Here is a 20415-nt window from a genome sequence, read left to right as displayed (position 1 = left end):
CCTGGGTACAACTTCTATTCAGAAAACTTGGCACACACGCGCACAAAAACATTCTCAGCTGGGCCAATCAGACTTTATTGAAGTATTTGGCACAAAGATCCAGGGTTCCAGCACGGCAGCTAAGGGCACCACCACTATGCAACTGCCCCAAACAGCTGTTAGGAAGGACCAATAAGTTAATGTGAAGGATGCTCAGGTGTGGGGAGGAAGCAGGACTCAGAAGTCTCCCAGCTCTATGACAGCTGCTTAGTGTCCCTGGGAAGGCACTGGGAGGTGGGCAGCTATATACTGGGTAAGGGGACTCAGAAACCAGACAAACCAAAGTATGACATTCAAACACAATGCAGAAAGTGGGGACTACTACTGCAGGGTGTGGTAAGACCACAGTGAAAGAAATGCCCTGTGCAGGCCCTCAAACTCTCCTAGCCTCCCCAATTCCTGACACTTCTCCTTCCGGTCCCTCAGTGCAATGGGCACTCCGCTTTTCTCCTAAGCAGGAGAAATACACCATTGGAGTCAGGCATCAATGTTCTTCCAGTCCAGAGAAGCTGAAGAGTCTGCCCAGGTAAAATCAGAATATAGCTGTCCCTACCTTTCTAGTTGCTCCTAGGGAAGAAAACTACTTGGGCATCTGACCTGGCAGCAAAGCACCAGAAACTAGAATACACAAGTGGTTTTAGCAGAGGCAGCTTTATGGCTTGCGTCGTCTCAGGAGCTGGGACACTTCATTCGTGCCCTCTAAGGCAATCCAGCATCACATGAGGGTTCTGCAATGACCTTTTGAATGTGAATAAATAAGGGCTTTCTCAGCAAGGAAGCTGGCTGGGTAGAAGAAAGCAGTAACTGCCTCCCCACACCTAAATATGCCACAAAAGTGGTACTTTAAAATATTTGCAAGGTACTGGTTTCTAGGTATGTGATGGAAAGATTTTAGAGGGAGTAGTGAAATGTCTAGCCCTCACAATGCTCAGTAGTAGTTGTCAAAGGGTGAGTTACCCCCACCCCAGATCCCTGATGCGACAATCTAATGTGGCCCCAAACTCCAAGCTCAGAGGTCTGGGAGCCCCGCGATATGAAGACATAAGAGTGACTGGGGTTGCTAAAGATTTATGGAATCAGGAAAATGGCAGGCAAACTCCACCAGGATATACTGACCTTTCACTACCACTGGGTGTGCATCACAGAGCACATAAAGGGGGAAGAGTCTCACCTAGCGTTTGGTACCCAGACATCTGGGAAATGGGGGAGGGTCCTATGCACCAGTGTGTCCCACCGCCAGCCTCTAGCAATAAGGACCAGGAACTGTTCTATCTCAGATACAAAGCATAGAGGGTTTGAGGAATCCCAAGTTGGCCCTCTTTATCACTTGTCTTACAGGAGACAAAGGCTGTCAATCAGCCCAGCAAGGCCTTAAGTCTAAGAGGCCAGACTGGGGGATGAAGTATAATCGTATTACAGGGACTTTGAGGACAAATCACAGATATAAACCCTCAGATCCGGGTTTCTCAAAAACACTTGTGTAAAAAACAAAGAAAGGTTTCAGCTCCAGGTCATCGGCCTGCGATGGGAGTGGGGGAACCAAAAGAGGCACTCAAGGGTGAAGGGGTCTCAGCCCCAGCCCCAATATGAAACAGTCTTTTTCAGCATTGGTCAAGGCTTTCAGAATAGAGTTACACTTGACTGATGATCTCTCCATTCTCAGGCACGAAGACTTGCACAGGGGCCCCCTCTGGTGATCTCCGGAGTACACACACTGTGGGCACCTGTCACAGGCAGGAAATAAGAGGTGTGAGCAAACTGGGTGGAAAAGTCAGCACAGCCAGCCCAGTTACAACATCCTTTTTGCTTAAAGGCACAGACCGATAGGAGTGGGCCCTGGTGCTCAGCCCCTGCCTTCCTCAAGAACTATGTTCCCAGGGATTACCCTTGATTCATTTACCACTCCAGGTCCTTTGGGGTGTGTGACCTTCTTCCCTACCTTTCCTGGGCTCATGTCTCATCACTCTCCCTGTCTGGCAGGTTGGGATGAGCCAGGCCTAGGCCAATGACAGGTTTAAGCGTGTAAGAAAGGAAAAGCACGTCAGCTGGAAGGTGTGGCCTGGGACTGGGCCAGGATGCTGCCTAGCCAGGGATGGCAGCTGCAGCCCAAAGAACTTGGGGGTGGGGTGCTGCAGCTGGGCTGCTGGGAATCTGGGGTCTCAAAGAAGCAGCCTATTGGTAACTTCTGGAGTATGTCCCCTGCAGAGCCCTCTGTATCAGGAAGGGAAAATAAAGGAAGGATTCATGCCTGCTAGTCTCACTCCCACAATGAAGAAACAGAGCTCATAGAAACCAAAGATAAACCCAACTCTATCCAATGTCAGGGTGCTCTTAATTCTACATACTCCCCTTACAACTCACCCCCTGACCTCTGGGGAGTTAGATGGCAATGCTCTCACTAATCTAGCACTCCTTACTCTAATCATTTTAGCCTCTTAACCACCCTATGAGATGGGTTCTGTACTATGTTCATCTTTCAGTGGGGGAAACAGAAGCCCCCAAAAGTTAAGTAACCTGCTTAATATAGAGCTTAAGAAGCAGAGCTGGGATTTGAACTAGAGACCCACACTCTTAACTATGAGGCCACCTGCTTCTCAGTTTGGTGCTTCAAGGGATTTCAGGGAGGAATCTGGCAGTGAGGCAATCACAGGTTCTGTTTTCTGCAAACCCATTTCCAGACTTTTCCTTTGTCCTGGGCCCTCAAATCAGGAAATTCCAAGGGTTAATTTAGGTTGGACATTTGGTTAGGAGGGAATTTATCTGTTCTGTGGATCATCTGTAGCGCCATTAGGGGGAAAATGTCTCTATCTGCGCAGATCATCTCTACCAGGGCACATCGGTATGTGCTCTGGGGCTAGACATGGTGGGCAAAATTAGGAGGTGCCTCGGGGAAGTTAAGAGTGCCAAGAGGAAACGCTCATTTTGGCTTGATCTTCCCCACTGGGGATTACTTGGCCCCTAGGCTGCCGGTCTGATGTCTTCCTCAGAGGGCTACAGGTCTCTCCAATAGGGCTGTACCTGTGTCCGGGGTACCGGGGCTCGCCCGAAGCTCTCTCTCCCGAGAGGCAGGCTCCTGACTCGGAAAGCCCCTTGGCGGTCGAGCGAGTGCGGGCGGCTGCTCCGGAGGCGTGCCCGCTCGTGCCACCACTTGAGCTCCTCGGAGACCGCTGCTTTGCTGAGCCCCCGGCCCGCAGGGTTGTCCTTCAGCGAAGGTGTCCGCACAATGCGGCTGTGCGATGGCACCAGCCGCTGGTAGCGCAGGGGTGCGCTCTCCTCCAGGGCGGCACCCAGGGCGGTGCGGCACAGCTCCCACTCGCCCGGTGGTAGGTGGCTCTCGGCCACCATCACACAGCGCCCAGTTGGGAAGTACCCTGGAGGCAGCAGCAACTTGGGGTAGTGGGCAGTCAGCTCTCTGCCGTAGGCCGGGCCCCAGGCGCCCTGGTGGCGAGGTGGCTCAGGAGGACAGAGGGGCCGCAGAAAAGAGATGTCAGGGCTGCTGCTGCCAGGCGAGGTGGGGTGGGAGATGCTGGAGACGTCAGAGCCGCTGTCTTCCGAGCAGGAGTGGCAGGCAGGATGCGGCAGCGGGGGCTTGCTGGGTGCAAAGCATGAGTCCGGCACTGTCACCGTGTAGTGAGTGGGTCGGCGGCGGGGAAAGGCACTGCGACCTCGAGTCTCAGCACCGGCTCGGAAGGAGTCCACCCTGAAGAGCAAAGCAGGGAAGAAAGGGACTACATTGGAGGGATGAGTTAGAATCCTGGAGGCCAGGGTTCTACCCCATGCCAAGGCAATGAGCACATGCTTGATCTTAGGTCAGACCTCCTCTGTGCTAATAACTGTCTTGTCCTAATATGCAGACAGAGCACATTCCCTCCCTGCATGCTAGACCACCCTTGCTCCATCCACACACAGGTGGTTCCTGTAAAGCACAGCACCCTTCCAGCATTTTCCACACCTGGGTAGACTGACGCCACAATTTTCATAGCTTACAAAACCCAGGTCTCAATCCCTTACATAAAATGGGGATATATTACATACAATCTACCATACTTCATCCTATAGACTTTAAATCATCTCTGGGGTATTTATAATACCTAATATGGTGTAATGTTATGTAACTAGTTCTCATACTGTACTACTTGGGAATAATGACAAGAAAAGTCTATAGGACAGAGGATGTGGCTCAGAGCTAAGAGTGCTTGCCTAGCAAGAGCAAAACCCTAGGTTCAATCCCCAGTCCTGCAAAAAGAGTTTGTATGAATCCCATAGAAATGCAATTTTGGGGGAGGGGAGGGGACTTTTTGAGACAAGGTCTCCCTGTAGCCCCAGTTGGCCTGGAACTCACTATGTAGTCAGGGTTGGCCTTGAACTCACAGAGATCAGCCTGCCTCTGCCTCCAGAGTGTTGGGACTAAAGGTGTGCACCACCACACCCAGCTTGAGATGCAGTTTTTTTAAAAGAGTATTTTTGATTTCTCAGCTGATTCAAGCCACACATAGGGAAGGTGAACACTATGCTACATCCATGCCACGTATTTTCAGCTAGCTGGGGTACACTGTGTTCAGTAGTACTTCATTCACAGACATAGTCAAGCACCTAACAAGTGTGAAAAGCATTCACATGGTCCAGGACAGGTGCATGAAGCCCAGAATGAGAGAGGGCTAAAACTTAGCTCTTACTCTGCTTGACTGATCATAGGGTTGTGTTGCCTTTTTTAAAAATTTGCACCAAGAGGGCCTCAAGAGATAGCTCAGCAGTTCAGAGTACCAGCTGCTCTTGCAGAGGACCTGGGTTCAGTTCCCAACATCCACATGGTGGCTAGCAACCATCTGTAATCTCAATTCCAGGGGATCCAATGCCCTCTTCTGGTCTCCAAGGGCACTGCACAACACAGGTGCACGTACATGCATACAGGCATAACACTCATACACATAAAATAAAAATAATTTTTTAAAAAAGTTTAAAAATGTTTTTAATTTGAAAAGGCATTGTTTATAAAATGACCTTGATAGTAAGTAAAATATAAAATATACCGTTTACTTCAGAGCTGTTACACCTGGTCCTATGCTAGCTGATAAACTGAAGAGGCTTTGATGGTACTGGGGTATGGCTAATTCAGCTTCTCATAACTCCTTGATTAGAACTATTACCAAGTAGCAGGGGCTTGGAAAGAAATATGCAATTCTCATTATTGTTAGGTTCAGTATCTGTGAATTCACCTACTTGCTAAAATTAGCTAAATAGCATATTTGTAATGGTTAATACTGCCAACTTGACAGGACCTACAATCACCTAGGAGACAAAAGTATGCCTTCTCTGCCATGATGGACAGCACCCTCAAACCGTGAGTCAAAATAAACTTCTTTCCTTCCCTAAGTTGCTTTTGTCAGGTATATTGTCACAGCAATGGAAAAAGTAACTCAGTATTCATTCTCACTTGATGACGTTCCCTGAACTGCAAAGAATTTGAACTGCTTTAAGTGCACATCTCCAACAGAGACTGAGGAAGAATAAGTGAACTTGGTGGTACATGGTACAGCACTGGGGAGGCTGAGGCAGGAGGACAATGAATTTAAGGCAGGCCAGACTATATAGAAAAATGTCATCTAAAAAACAAGGGCCAGGGGCATGCAGAGAACTTCCCTACCATTCATGAGGCCCTGGGCCCCATCTCTAGCACTGCCCCACAAATGAAACAAAACTAAATAAAAGACCATATGCTGCCATTTTGTTTCATTTTCAGACTGTAAACTAGGGTCCTTTCCGTGGCATTACTCAGTGATTTTTTTTTTTTCATTTTTGTGCTTTGGGTTGGTGATTTTACTATTTAAGATGGCCCCCACAGGTAATGTTTAAGTGTAGTCTACAGTTTCTAAGTACAAGATGGCTGTGATACACCTTGTAGAGAAAGACCAGTATATCAGCTTCATTCAGACATCAGTTACAGTGTCACAGGTTTTGAGTTCAGTGTTCACAGATATATTATTTTTAAACAGAAACTCATGCAAAACAAGGACATATGTACTGATCAGTTAATGAACAACACTGTGACCAAAGGCTTACAGGAAGCTAACCCTATATTCCCACTACAGAAGATTGTGTTTACAGCTATTTTATAACTAGACCATAACTACCATGAATAATGAGAACCAATGGACATCAACTGAAAAAGAGAACTACCCATTGTTAGTGAGCAACAATAAAACAATCATGAAAATATCCACCAGCACAACAAAACAGGGCAAGGATAGAAACCTTGGGTCAAGTTAACAAACAAAACTGGAGTCACTGAAAGGAAACGTCTTCCTCCATGGATGAAATGTTTTGGGTTCTGCTGGAATGTAGTGTCTGTGGCAAGGCACCCCAGAAAGGAATCCACAGGAACACCCAAGGTGCTGGCCATGTGTCACCCAGGGTGTCTCACCTGTATCTTTGAAGCTCCTACCCTCCAACTGTAGCTTGAGAAGGAAATGGGATATCTCTGAACCGCTAGGGTAGGTGCTCTTACCTCAGAGACTGTGACTGGCCCCTCCTGCCTTGCATCTCGGGGGTGGCTGGGGCACTGGTGCGGCCCTGCCGCTGGCCAGGAACATTTCGCATGGGGACCACATGATAGGAGGCAGGATCCAGCAGCCACAGGCTGGAGGCACTGGGCCGGTCCTGTGGAGTGGTGGCCGGACTGCTGAAAAGAGGTTGGAGATAAGTCAGTGACAGGACTGTCTTCATTAAAGGGCTCAAGCAATAAAGAATGGGGACACGGTGAAAAGGGGCCCCAAAGGTAGTGGTGCAAACTGGAAGCACCGAGGAGCCACCAGTGTTCATACCTCTACCATCACACAGCTAAGGAAAGAGTGATCTCCCCCACCTTGCCACCCACCTGCCCAGCCGGGGCCACCCTGGCATTTCCTACCTGCTCCTGGCCCTCCCCTCACTGACCTGGACTCGCTATTGGGCTCAGAAGACTTCCTAGGCTTCTCATAGGGGTGGTCAAGGCTGGTCTCTTTCCATGGACTGTTTTGGATCGGGGCCCGCTCTAAGCTCCCAGGCTCAGGTGCTGCTGGTTGTAGCCCCTCAAGACTCTGGGGTGGAAGAGGCCGGGAAGGTGGGGCTGGGGACTCTGGAGGAGGTTTTGGTACTTGGGAGTCTTCTGCAGGAGTAGAAGAAACCACAGAGACTGGAGAAACCTGCTTAGCAAGAACTTCCACAGCCCGTGCTTCACTCTCCCTCCCATGTCTGGCTTGACCTAGTGCTCTAGGCCACAGCCCCCATCTCAGATAAGAAAAATTGCTTTCTTCTTCTTTGGAACTCCCTCCTTTTCAGCCCTATTTTACACCTGTCTCCTTGAAGAAGTCTTGCCAGCTGACTCTGCTTGGCTGTCACTACTACACCTTCTAGCTTGCTCATGGTGCCTATCTCCACCTAACCTTTTATCTAGTTTTATTGTTCCTGCCTCACCTATATGCCCTGTTTCCTTATTGGCCTGGAAACACCCTGGGCAGGACACCTTCTAGGTCCACTTTGACCCTGATATCCTCAGTACTTGTAAGCATGGTTCTTAATTCATGGATTTACGTTTCCTTCCCAGTGCTACCTTCTTTACAAAGCTGCCAAAGACTGTGAGCAGACCGCTCATTGGCTCTAACTGATTTCACCTGAAATACAGCCTCAGGTGGAAGGAGAGACACCTGGGGTTAAGAGGCCAAGCTGGACTTTACCTTTCCCTTCCCCTTCTTTGTCAAAAGAATCCATTGAGAGAGAGGGATGCTCAGCAGCACATCCTCTCTTAACTGGGCACGTGCCCAGACACACAGAAACTGACTTCAGGTCTGAGTGAGACCCTCAGCTGGTACCTCTGCCTTTACCAGCTCCCTACACTCTAGTCTCATTGGAAGTCCTCACTAGCAAACTCTGCCAAATCCCCATAGTCTTGCATAGGAGTCCAGCCTTGACTATGTCCCCAAACTGTCCTTCTCACCTTCCTCCAAGAGTAGCCCATCAGATAGGGAGCTGTCATCAGAGGCACTGAGCTCTGGGGAAAAGAATCAAAGGGGAGGAAAGAGAAGGAAGTGAGACAATTAACCCATAGTTAAGAATAACTAGCAACAGTGAGCAAACCCTAGCCCAATTCCTCTCCCAGGACAGCAACCATTACTAGGAAATACCCACTATGTGCTAAACAATGTGTCGTGAACTTATTACTTAGAAGCAGAACAACATCCATATTAGTCAGGGGCTAGGAGACAGGAAATGTGATTTTAATCTTGGCTCTATCATTAACCACACAACCTAGATAAGCCATTTCAGGATCACAGTTTTCCCACCCATCAACAAGCAGGACTTTCTAATAACAAAAGGGTAAGGCAAAGAGCCATGTAGAAAGATTCTTAGGATGAAAACAATTTTGCCCGTGTTTCTAATCTTCCAACATCACAAAAGCAACTCAACTCAAGGGTCTCAAATCTAAAAATTCCTGCAATACCCACAACCAGAGTAGTGGGGGTGGGAATCTGAGCTGTGAGGCTATGAGGCCAATTGAAGTTAAGGTCTGGGCAGCTGGCCCTAGGGAGCAGTCTTTGGCTAGAGATATGCAAATCACCTGAGGAAAATGAGTATGCAATTCTATGTGAAACAACAGCAGCAGTTGTCACCCAGGAAATCAGGGGGAGCTTATTTTTACTGCTGCCCTTGAAGAGATGTAATGAGTTGGAGCTTAAGGCTAAGCCTGAGAGACCCAGATGGACCTCAAGGCATCAACTGTTTGAAAATGAAGATGAGGAAAAATTAATGATGTCTAATGCTTCTACTGTACCAATAGTTTCCTAAATATGTTACATATATCCATGCAACCTTCATAACAACTACATAAGGTAGATACTACTGACTCCACGTAATTGAGGAAACTGAGTCTTAAATTAGGTCAATCCACCAAAAAGGCTGCTGATTAAGAATTCACACTCAAACAGTTTGACTAGAGTCTTAGAGCATGGTCATTTACTAACATTCCTGTCAGCCAGCACAGCTCATTATCAGAAAGTTCTAAGAAGAGTACACAGTATCAACCATCCTTAAATTTTTTGTAGGACTGGCTGGCAAACTATAGCCTAAAGACCAAATCTAGTTCACGGGCTGATTTCACAAAGTTTTGTTGGGACCCAGGTACAGATACATTTACCTAATGTCTGGTGCTTTGGCACTAAAATGGACAGGCTGAATAGTTGTAGTCTTAAAATATCTGCTATTTGGATCTTTATGAAAAATTTGCCAACCTATTACTGAAAGTAAACAAACTTTACCCAGAGCAGTTCTCCTCTTGTAGGACAGAAGACCAAGAAAAGTTGGGCCTGCCTCAGGGCTTTGCAGGTCTTTGCTCTGGGGTTCAATTGGAGAGACACCCTCTTACTGAATTTTGGTTCTCTGCTTCACGTCTTTTTATAAAAACTTTGAAAATAAAAGCTTTTAAATTTTAAAGCTAGGCATGGTGATACACCCCTTTAATCCCAGCACTCAGGAGGCAAAGGCAGGAGGGGCTCTGTGGGTTCAAGGCCAGCCTAGTCTACATAGCGAGTTCCAGGCCAGCCTGGGGCTACAAGGAGACCCTGTCTCAAAAATACGAAAAGAAAGCTTTTACTTTTTCCAAATGTCAAGTTAAAGAAATTGTGCATCATTCTCACAACCCACTAGTGCAAACTGGGTTCAGATCCTATGTTTAGTTAGAACATAATAAAGTCTGGGAAGAAACCTCTACTCTTCATATAAATAAGCTGTTCAGTTCTGTGGAACAAAAGATGCAATGACAGAAAGCATGAAACCTGGTGGGAGGGCAGTGGGGGGTTGCAGGCAGGGGAAGGGTAGGTCTAAATATGATTAAAATAGATTGTATTAAACACAAAAATTCAATAAAAGTATACTTTTAAAAAATTAAAGGTGTAATGCAGTGAGGAGAGTCTGGAGACACGTTGGCTTTGCAGACATGGAAGCTAGGAGGACACACCAATCTCCTGAGGGGTGCTTGCTGTTTTAGCTGGGTCCCAACCTAGCCCTGGCTTACCCTTGTTCTGCCCTCCATCCACACAACTCTCCCTCAGCAGCCATGGCAGAATACGCCAAGTAGAGGGGTAACTAAGCCCATACTTTGAAACTGAGCACTCTCAAAGCTACACTGCCCCACAAATCACACCACATAACATGAGGCTATGTTCACTGTAATTAAACTCAAAATTCAGTTCCTCAGTTGCACTGGACATGGTTTAAATATTCAGTAGCTACTTACAGCTAGTGGCCACCATGTTGGACAGCACAGATATGGAGCACTTCCATCATCACAGGGTTCCTAGCAGTGCTGCTCAACATTGACAGTGTCAAGAGGCATCCTGAGCACACATTAGAGGTTGTGCCAGGGGTGGCTCTCAGGCTCAATCATAATGAAAATTAGTTTAACACCTGACTGTTCCTTGCCACCTGCAGAGAACTAGCTAATTACCCTCACCTGGCTAATAACTTTCTCAAACTAAATAACCTTTGTGTGCAAAAGGGTGGGGAGGGCTTAGTTTTGAATTTTTTCTTTGTTTGCTTATTTTTTCCTTTTCAATTCAAAACACCTTTCAGCCTCTAACCAATTATTAAACTCTCTCCACTTCTTTCCAGGTGAAAACAACTAACACAGAAGCCACAAAACAGGAACTACTGGTCTAGAACCGCTTCCTTCTGAGCTCCCAGTCAGGACATTAGAACCCAGGCCACCTCAGTGTGTATGTGAGTGTATGTGTATGTGTGCAACAGGGCCTGAGATTGGAAAATAGGGACTCTGCTGAGGCCAGGCAAGTAACCAGCTGTGTCAGCTGGTTCTTCTACACATCTCTATCTTCTCCTGGGTCCAAGGCCCTGAGAACCTCGGCCTCCTGCCTCCTACACAGGGTTAAGCCAGAGCCCTAGGCATGTCCTGGCCTGCTCCCCATTTCCAATAAGGAGTGTCATTAGTCACAATGGCAGCAGTAATGACAATCCCACTACAGCCCCATTCCAGACAGAAGCTCCCAGCATCCAACAACCAGCAGCTGTAACACCTACGGGCAAAGGAGTAGCTGAGCAGCACGATGCTGAAAGGAGACCAGAGGGGTTGAGACCAACTGAAACAGAGCACATCTCACGCCAATAGCTTCTACAAGCACAGAGGTGGCCTTTAGGGACCACTATACCCAAGCCAGCAGTTGCCTTTTATAGGAATATCCATCCCCAAGGCCTGTGAGAAGTAGAGGGAGGACAAAGATTTTTTCCTTAAAGCCTTGATGACTAGAAGAGCTGTCCTTTATTGGGACCAGAGCTGGATGCCAAGAAAGGTCTGGCCACCCAACCCTGGGTCAATCCAATGCTCTTCTGGGTTTACTGGTCAGCTATGCATGGAGTAGCATCTCCTTCCTTGCCATCTACTCCTGTTGCTAGGGGTGACTTGGCTGGTATCTGTTCATATACTTCCTACCCTGAACTAGAGGTCCCTGGTGGGAAAGGTGCAGCTTGAGGCACGGAGCACAGGGACCAGAAATGAACCCCAGGCTTCTACTATGTGCCCCACCAGGGGAGGCAACAGGAAAACAGGTGGGCAAGAAGCCAACTGATGTGCAGGAATGGGAACCTGAGCCTGAAGGAAGCCAGTGCTCCCTACTTTTGAGCCTGAGGCTCTGACTCAGGGCTGCCCTGGGCAGTGGCTGGTCCCTAGCTCCACCTCCCTGAGACACGGCCAGGGCCAAGGCAAGAGACTAGGGGCAGGGTTGAGCCCTGGGCACAGTGCAATAGGGAAGAATTGGAGGCTGCAAGTCCTGACCTGATGAGCAGAATTTGGGTCAGAGCAAAGGAAAACAGTCCCACCTTAGGGATCAAAAGCACTTGCTAGAAGCTAACCAGACTGGACAAACTGAAGTCATATAGCTGGCTCTATATGACTATATGTGGTACTGAAGTACCCACAGCCTCATCTCTGGGTGGGGACCTGGCTGAGCTACAGTCCCAATGAGGCAAAGCAAAGTAGTGAAAGGAACCACTCCTGACCAAGGAAGCTGCAGATACTGAAGGGACTGTGGGGGTACAGCTGGATTTCAGCCTAACCCATGAGTAAATGGCACTGAATCAACCCAATGATCGGCTATGCAGAGCAACAGCCAGTTCCTGAGCTGCAGATCCTAAGACAGAGGAAAGTACATAATCGTGGAGCCTCTCACAATTATCCTTAGGTATTGCATACCCTAAAGATAAGCCATCACTTTGTGGGGCTGGGCTACTCCAGTTAAATAAACCCTCAGATTAAGATCAAGGTCAGCAGAGGAATGCCTCCTGTCTAGGAAGTCTTGAAAGTGGTGTACTATGTGGGAGATGCAGAAGGAGGGAGCAGGAATTAGATGGGGAAGGTCTCACAGTTTAGAGAAGGCTTGCCGGGGTGCACAGGATGGACCCAGAAAGGATTGCCCAACTGGAGCTAATGTGGAACATCAACACAGGTGCTGGCCAAATGCAAATGCATTAGCATAGAGCTGCACTGGTTACCCCACCAGAGCTGTGTAAACCCTGCACAGCTTGGGACACCGAACTCACCTCTGCCCAGAGAAGGTTCGGTGGTGGGAGGGGGCTCACTGTTGCGCTGCCGCTCACCCAGGCACCGTTGCAGTTCTCGAAGCTTCTTTTCCTCCTGCAATGCAGCGTGCTTCCGCTGCCGGCGTGCTTGTCTGCTGAGGTTCTCCTCTGCGCACAGTCGTCGGGCTGCCTCGGTGATCTGCAGCTGCAGGGCCAACTGGCGCTCCAGGCCACTCAAGGGGTCCTGAGGGAGGGGCCGAAAGTGAGCGTCTAGAGAGGTTGATGCACAGGGGCAAAGGATGTGCAATAGCCCTGACCCAGTGCTGTGCAGATAGCAGTGTCCAGGAATACACAGCAAAGGGTGGAGTGCTGTGCTGGGCAGAAATTTAAGTGGGGCACTTTCCTTCCCGACCCCAAAGGGCTGAACAGGTCAGCCAATGGGAAACCCCACCATTCTCATCGTTCTCGAGGGGCACCTAGGTCAAAGCCACCCCCACCTCCTGAGACCTAGGGCCAGACCAAACTGCCTGCCCAGACAACTACCTCTTTGGGTTGGTGACTGGCACTCTTAACTGATCCTCTGCCCATTAGAAACAAACCCAGTGTCCTCCCTTGAGATTCCAGCTCTCCAACTCCTGAAGTTGCATGAGTAGTCACAGCTCTCTGGACTACCCATGAGGAAACACAGGTAACATGACCAGCACCTACACTGGATGCAGGAGATGGCCAGGGCTCTGGACTGCCTCAGTAGTCATCAGTTGGGGAATAAGAGACAGCAAGTCTCTGACCTGCCTTACCTCTCTGTGCAGGGCCCATTCATCCAGTTTGTATGCTGCACCAATCCTGCGGCGGACCTTGGGGGCCTTCTCACCTGGCTTAAGGGGATACTCTGCTGGCAAAGTACCCGTCAGCTCCTGGGGGTTTGGGGAAGGGCAGAGTTAAGCTAGACCCCTCTCTACTTGCCCAGCCCTTGGTCAACTATTTGAAGCCTGCTCTCTAGCTCTATATTGCACAGGCCCGACCTTCCAGTAACTCTTGCACCCCTGCCCACTGCTTACCTCATCCCACCATCCCACAGCTGTCTTCTCTTTCCTGTCCCTGGGGCACACTCTGAATTCTCTTGCCTTTCCCTTCTCATCTTCTCAACCCCTCTATAGCCCCTTGACCCCTCATCTCTTCATGCCCTTTACTTGGACCCCTGCCCAGTTCTAACTGGATTCTACCCAGTGTCCAGGTCAAACCCCACATCAGAGAGACTCTAGGCCCAGACCTCTATCTGATTTCCAGAATCCTGTCAAAGAATGGGGCTTTCCCCCTGGCCTCAATATCCCAAAACATGGCTCCAGGACTCCTCAGATGAACCCTAAGTTTGTGGAGGCATGGACTCTGGGGCCTCACCGCTTCCCTCAGACAGAGCCTACGAAGCTCCTCTAGGCAGGCCTCCAGTCGGGCTTCCAGGGCCCTCTGCTGCTTGCGCATGGCATGGGTCAGCTCCTTCATTGGAGAAACAGGGCTGTCGGGGCCTGCAGGAGGATGAGGGGGTGCTTGCTCAGGAAAGCTGAGGCAAGACACGTCCCTTGGACACTGTCGACCACCTCTAGGGGAGTACACACCCATACATGGTCTCATGCCTGCGCACAAATTACAGGCTAGTTGCTGTGGCCTGTGTCACAGCCCCAAAACACCATGTCTCCTGGCTGCACAAAGGAGACAACATGATAGCTCAGAGAGAGGGCTGTCCCATCAGGTGACCCACCATGGGGGAAGGGCTCCTTTTCCTCCCTTTCTCTCCCTCCCTTAGACACACACACATACACACATACACACGCCTGTCCTCTATCAAAACCAGGCCAGATTAGACCCACAGGCTCAGGCTGGGTAGAGATAGGACATTAACACTAGCTAGATAAGAGTTTTCAAATTCTTAGTAATCACTAGAGCTAAAATTGGACATGGCAGATCCTTGTTCCAGTTAGGACAGAAACTCCAGGCCAGTGCCTTCCAGAAGGGAAAACTATTTCCTTGAGGCTCCAGTCCTTCCAGTCTCCTTACTTCCCCAGAAGCATCTCCATTCTCTCCTTCCCCAGGCCCCTGGGAGTTTTAACCTAGCAAGCCCAGGGCCCTAGGGCCTCTCTCTGGAGTCAGAGCAGGGCAAGGGTCAGAGGCCAGGGCAAGGGGATTTCCAGACCCACTCACCAGACTGCAGGATGATGCCGCTGTCAGTGTCACTGACCTCATCTTTAATCTCCATGATGAGTCTCTGGGAAGAGGGGGCACAGAGGAGGGAGGGGCTGTGCCAGTCCCAGCCTGGGCCAGAATGTGTAGGTAGCCTGGAGTTCCCCCAGCTTTTAAGAGAAGAAAACAACCAAAACCTTCTATGATCCCCTGTGGCTCAGTGCTTGAGCATGGGGGAGTGGAAGTGAGACTGTGCTTCTGGAATGATCTGGGGTAAGGGGTTCATTCTCAGATTCCTCTCTTGGGGAGCACTGGGGGGTATGCAGCCTAGTTCTCCATTGGATCTCCTTCTAAGAGAGGCCTCTGGAACCAAGTACTCTGAGGCTACTCAGGTCGACTGCAGTGGTGGCCATAAAACTGAGAGTGGGGGCTGGAGAGATGGCTCAGCAGTTAAGAACACTGGCTATTCTTGCCAAAGACCAGGATTCAAATCCCAGCACCCACGTAGCAGCTAACAATTTTCCCTAACTCTAGTTCCAGGGGATCTGACAGTCTCTTCTGTCCTCTGCAGGCACTGCACGACACAAGTGCACTTATGTACATGCAGGCAATACACACGTACACATAAAATAAAAATAAAAATAAATTAGATTTATTTAAAAAAAAAAAAAACAGAGTGGGAACCACAAGGAAAAAACAATGAAAAGAAGGGGCCAGAAGATGGGACAGGAAGGCAAAGCAAGGAGAGGAAAGGAGGAAGAGGAAGAGGTCTTCACAGGGAATGGCCATCCTCAGCTTGTCAGCTTGAGAGGCATGAGGTATGTCCTACTGCCCCAGTGGCTGAACATACTGCAAGAAATGGCTGGACAGCGAGCGAGTACAAGGCCAAGGCTGGACTAAGCCCCAAAGACCAAGTCATTCTACTCTCACCTGTAGACAGGGGCAAGCACTTCTGTGCCTGACAGCTGTCCTGAAGCCCAAGCCACTAACTCTATCTAGACCTCTCAAGGGGTCTACCCTCCATCCCACATCTAGGACCAGGTGGTTCTGTTGGGACTGATGAGAATTAGGCATGGGGACAGTGATAGTAGAAGCTGCCAATGACAGAAAGGAAAACACCTGCTCCTTTGCCTCCATGGGGCTGGATGGCACTTGAGTGGTGAAGATATAGCCCAGTGTACCAGTCACCCAAACACCACCTGTGACCGCCCCTTCTCTCCTCCCCAAACCTATACCCTGGTGGGGTCCCAGCTGGCCAGGGCTGGAAGCTGCTGGCTGGAGAAGAGGTGGGGAGGGATGGGTGGAGCCCGGCTGGAAGGAGAGGCCAGCCACCTCCTCACTGAGTCAGCCCATTGAGCAAGAGTCCAAAAGTCCTTCAGAGTTTCTGTCTGGAGCTTATCCTGCTGCCTCCTCAGAGCACCAGGCTGTAGGGAGAGGGAGATGGGTTCTGCCCCTGTGAGACAGACAGCAGGACAGAATGGTGGTCCTTGGAAGAGCTGACCACAAAGAGAAGCAAGAGGGCCAGGGGAGGGAGGTGCTGAAAGCTTAACTTCCCTAGTACCTCTACGGTCTGAACATGAAAGAGCAGGAGGAGAAAAGAATTTCACACAGACCTGGGTAAACAGCACTGCTTATCGATGTACCAAGAACAGCAACAGTTAAAACCATGGCCCTGGAACCAATGTTTACTTTGCACTTTGGAATTTCAATTTTCCAAGCAAGTCTAGAGAATGCACTCAAGAATAAAAGAAATAAAAGTTCATGCGGGTTTACAAACACCAAAGAGAGAGATTGGCCATTTAATCCCTGGAACCTCGGGGAAGTTAGGGTGACTGTTAGTTCAAACTGCCTATGTATCTCAAATTCTTATTCTTCCTAGGACAGAAAGGAGCAGATGACTGGGTCTCCCACCCACCCTGGGCAATCTTTGACCCTCCCCAGAAGCAAGACAAGCTCAGTTTGAACTAGGAAGCAGGACAGAGTCCCTACAGCCGGCACCAGACAAGCTCAGTTCAAACTAGGAAGCACGACCATACCTGGAGCCTTTTGCTTTGGACAAAGGGAGAAGTGGGAGGGGAAGCCATCAATTAGTCACACTTGCTGATTAATTATTAACCACTAAGGACTTGCCTTGAAAGGTTGGGACAACTCAGCCCCTGCCTCTCTGGAACTCCTAGACTGTGGCGGAAAAGTGGCGAATTCTGAACTAAAGGAGCGCCTCAGCAAGTCTCTCTCCTCCAGCTTCCCTCTCCCCCAGGGTCCGGGCAGAAGCCCCCATATTCACAGTGGACCCAATATGATGCTGGGTGGGCTTCCTGGTGGTCCAAGGAAGGCAAAGAGCACAGACCCAGAGCTCTGGATTCAAGGCTCAAAATGTGCCACTGCCCAAAATGCCTGAGGAAAGTTCCTGGTCTCCTAAGCCTCCTTTTCCTCATATGGACAATGAAGATTAGACAGGCCTAAGGTCCTCCCTGTCTGAATTAGGACCTTCTGGGCATTACCAGCCTGAAAAGGACAGGCACACAGACACAGAACACAGCCCACTCACCAGCCCTACACAGCCCTCCAGTGTGGGGAACCTGCCTGAGTCCACAGCAACAGTCCTGGCCCTGTCCCCACTCCCACCCAGGAGAACAAGCAGGAGTCATAAGAGTGGAAGTATTGCTTTAGATAAAGGCATTCCAGGTAACATCCCCACCCCCTCCTCAACCCAGGAGTCTGTCTGCCCTGCTGGCCAGCTAAGCCATCCCAGAAACTGCCCACCTGGCTGAACAGCAGCCTGCCTGCCTGAGCCACATCTCCAGAGAAAGCCAGAGGGGAAAAGACAGGGTTAGAGGGACAAGGGGAAACTAGCACACCTGCCCCAGGGAAGTGGTTTGGGATCCTCCCATCACAAGTGTGCCCCCAAAGCCAGGTCCTCTCTGTCCCAGCTCATCTCTGCTTGCTCTTTGATGGAAGCTAAGGCCTGCTCACAGAGACAGGGTCCTTGTTTCCAAGCCCCTCTTATCTCTAACCGACATGAGCTAGAGGTGGGGGAAACGATAGCCATGACTGACCTGGGTTCCCTCCATTCCCTGGTCTCCCTGCCGCTCAATACCGGACTGGCCTCATCTTGCCCCATCCTCACCTGCTCTCAATTTGGAGTCCAGTTCCTGGAAGACCCCCCTACTCCCAAGTCAGGGGGTTGGGGCGCCTTGCATGCCGCCTCAGGGTCTCCCAGGCCACAAGCCGGCCAACTTATGTTCTTGCTGGGACCACACGCTGGCTCTCCACACGCTACTAGCTGTCCCTGGCCCTCCCTCTCATCAAGTCCCGCCTGCCTGCTGTCCCTCCCAGGCTGCTGGGCCAGGGGAACCAGGTTACTTGTTATGACTTGAGTCAGAGGGGAGGAGCAGGTGAGCAAGTCCTTCCCTGAACTAATCCCGCAGCCTGTTGCCAGCAGGCAGCTCCTAGGCCTCTGCACTTCCGGAGCTGAGGGGAGCAGGGAAAAGGGGCTCCCCAAGGAGGAATCCCAGAAAGCAGTGGCAGTCAGCTCTCTGTGGTCACAAGGAACCCTGACGCAGTATGCTGAGCTGTGTGTGGTATCTCAGTGCCAGCCTGTCCTGTCTGGCTCTCCCTACCTTCCTTGTACCCCCAGCTTCTTTCTAGAAATGAGGAATGTTAAAGCCCCAAAACAAGGTAAAAAGTTCACTGTCCACAGGGAACAGCAGCAGGAAAGCTACAGACTGACAGGTCACTGCTGTCCTCATATACAGGAAGGAAGACCACAGCCTGAATTTTGTCTCTCCCAGTTTAGGATTTTAAAATGTGGCAGGCACCTGTATCATCTGTGGTCCCAGCAATTTGGAATCTGAGGCAAGGAGGATGGCTTGAGCCCAGGAAGTCAGGGCCAGCCTGGGCAGCACAGCAAGATGCCATCTCAAAAAATATTCTGAAAAACAAACCAGCTGTGAGCTGACATAGCTCACTGGTAGCGTGCAAACCAGAAGACCTAGGTTTAAAACTCAGCACCTAAATAACAAACAAGCAGAAAGGCTGGGACTGCTGAGGCAGAGACTGCAGGGTGCTAGAGATGGAGGACCAAGTTGTTTTCTTCCTATTCCAGACATCTACCCCAGCAGCATCAAGACTGTCGCTTCCCTATCTACATCCAACCCCCAGCAATGCTGTCCATGGGTCACTGACCAAACACAGTCCAGTCATCCCTTAATCCATAGAAGAGCCACCGTAACGTCCAATACTTAGCATACTCTCCAAATGCAAGGTGCCGGTCCCTAGAAAAAACATTAAGCCTCCAGACTTTCCAGCCCATTGACTTGTAAGCAAATGAAAACTTGCTTAGAATCCAGTCTGGTTTAGAGTAGTGAGCAGAGCTAAGGAAGACTGTTGCCTGTTCCCAGAGTCTAGAATAGATATATGCAGCAGACTACTACCTTCCATCCTCCATCTCTGGGAATCTCACCTCCAGATCCCAGCATTCAATATATACCTCTGTTGCCCCCTTCCCCCAGCCCCTAAGGAGCTCTGTCCCCAGTCCCTAAGTTCTGGTCCCTAAACGCACTGCCAAGCATCTCCTAAGCAGAGCTATGTCACAGTCTGCCACCATCCTTCACTAGCAACTTCATTCCTCCCATACACAGACCCCTCCACACCTTCACATTCCTGTACACACCCTCTTTCCAAACAATGCTAGCCCCAGAGTACTACAGGTTGACCACCTCCTCCTCTCCCCCAGCCGAGGCCAAGGGGCCCTAGCAGGGGATAGTCCCTCCACACTGTGGGGAGCAAGCTCTCTGGGCCTTCCAAAGAACCCACAGCCTTTCCCATCCCCCAATCCTCCTCCTATCCCCCAAATCCGCCACAATACTGCAGTCTCTTCCCATCCTCCAACAGGTTTGCACTTTCTACTAGTGTCATAGAGGGGTTGACTCAGGGCTAAAGCAGCTTTGGTCCATCTCCCAGCTACAACTGGGGAAGGCAGTGAAATTTCTAGAATCAGTTAATTAGCTCAGTTTCTAAAGCATAGAATAAAGAGACCAATTATGAGAATCAATTATGCCAAAACACAGTTCCAAAACCAGAAAAACATAACATACATGCTTCTTTACATTAAACAGGACCCAGCCATGGGTCATTTAACACACTGATGGGTGAAAATATTTCTACATAATTGCAAGGTAATAGGAAACGGAATTTGTGCAAAAGTCACAGGTACTATGATTCTACTGCAGCTTATGGTATAAGTTTTTATTAAAGTGTGGTAGAGGGCTGGAGAGATGGTTCAGTGGTTAAGAGGTTATGAGCTGCTCTTGCAGAGGACCTGGGTTTGGTTGCCAGCACCCACATGACAGCTAACAGTCAGTAACTCCAGTTCCCAGGGGATCTGACACCCTCTTCTGGCCTCCGCAGGCATTACATGCATGTAGTACACTTACATACATGCGGGCAAAACACTCATACACATAAAATAAGAAATTAATTAGCCTGGCATGGTGGGCACATGCCCAGCACTCAAGCAGAGGCAGGTGGATCTGTGAGATCGAGGCCAGCCTGGTCTCCAAAACAAAAACAAAAAACTAACTAATTTAAAGAGTAGTAAAAAAAAAAAAAAAAAAAAAAAATTTTTTTTTCCCCTTTCCCCAC

At 49.6% G+C, this 20415-nt stretch overlaps 1 protein-coding gene across 5 annotated transcripts in view; it reads right to left on the bottom strand.

Moving 5' to 3' along the window:
- Positions 1–54: 54 nt before the first annotated feature.
- Positions 55–20415, bottom strand: part of Inava (innate immunity activator) — a 22488-nt gene continuing 2127 nt past the window's right edge. For 2 of the 5 annotated variants that reach the window (XM_029562156.1, XM_008830274.3), the window contains exons 2-10: positions 14794–14942; positions 13996–14120; positions 13395–13511; positions 12619–12841; positions 8012–8065; positions 6973–7183; positions 6545–6718; positions 3058–3739; positions 55–1763 (exon numbers count right to left, since the gene is read on the bottom strand). In XM_029562156.1, the coding sequence (XP_029418016.1) occupies positions 1671–1763; positions 3058–3739; positions 6545–6718; positions 6973–7183; positions 8012–8065; positions 12619–12841; positions 13395–13511; positions 13996–14120; positions 14794–14848 (1734 nt within the window). In that variant the 5' untranslated portion in view covers positions 14849–14942 and the 3' untranslated portion in view covers positions 55–1670. Of the gene's footprint in view, positions 1764–3057; positions 3740–6544; positions 6719–6972; positions 7184–8011; positions 8066–12618; positions 12842–13394; positions 13512–13995; positions 14121–14793; positions 14943–17899; positions 17993–20415 lie in introns of those variants that run through there. The other 3 variants (XM_029562157.1, XM_029562159.1, XM_029562158.1) reach the window with 3 other exon arrangements.

Source organism: Nannospalax galili, unplaced genomic scaffold, assembly GCF_000622305.1.
Source record: "Nannospalax galili isolate Female #2095 unplaced genomic scaffold, S.galili_v1.0 scaffold113, whole genome shotgun sequence".
NCBI classification, from domain to species: Eukaryota; Metazoa; Chordata; class Mammalia; order Rodentia; family Spalacidae; genus Nannospalax; species Nannospalax galili.
Note: the sequence above shows the minus strand (reverse complement) of the source record. Positions and strands in the feature narration are given on the sequence as shown.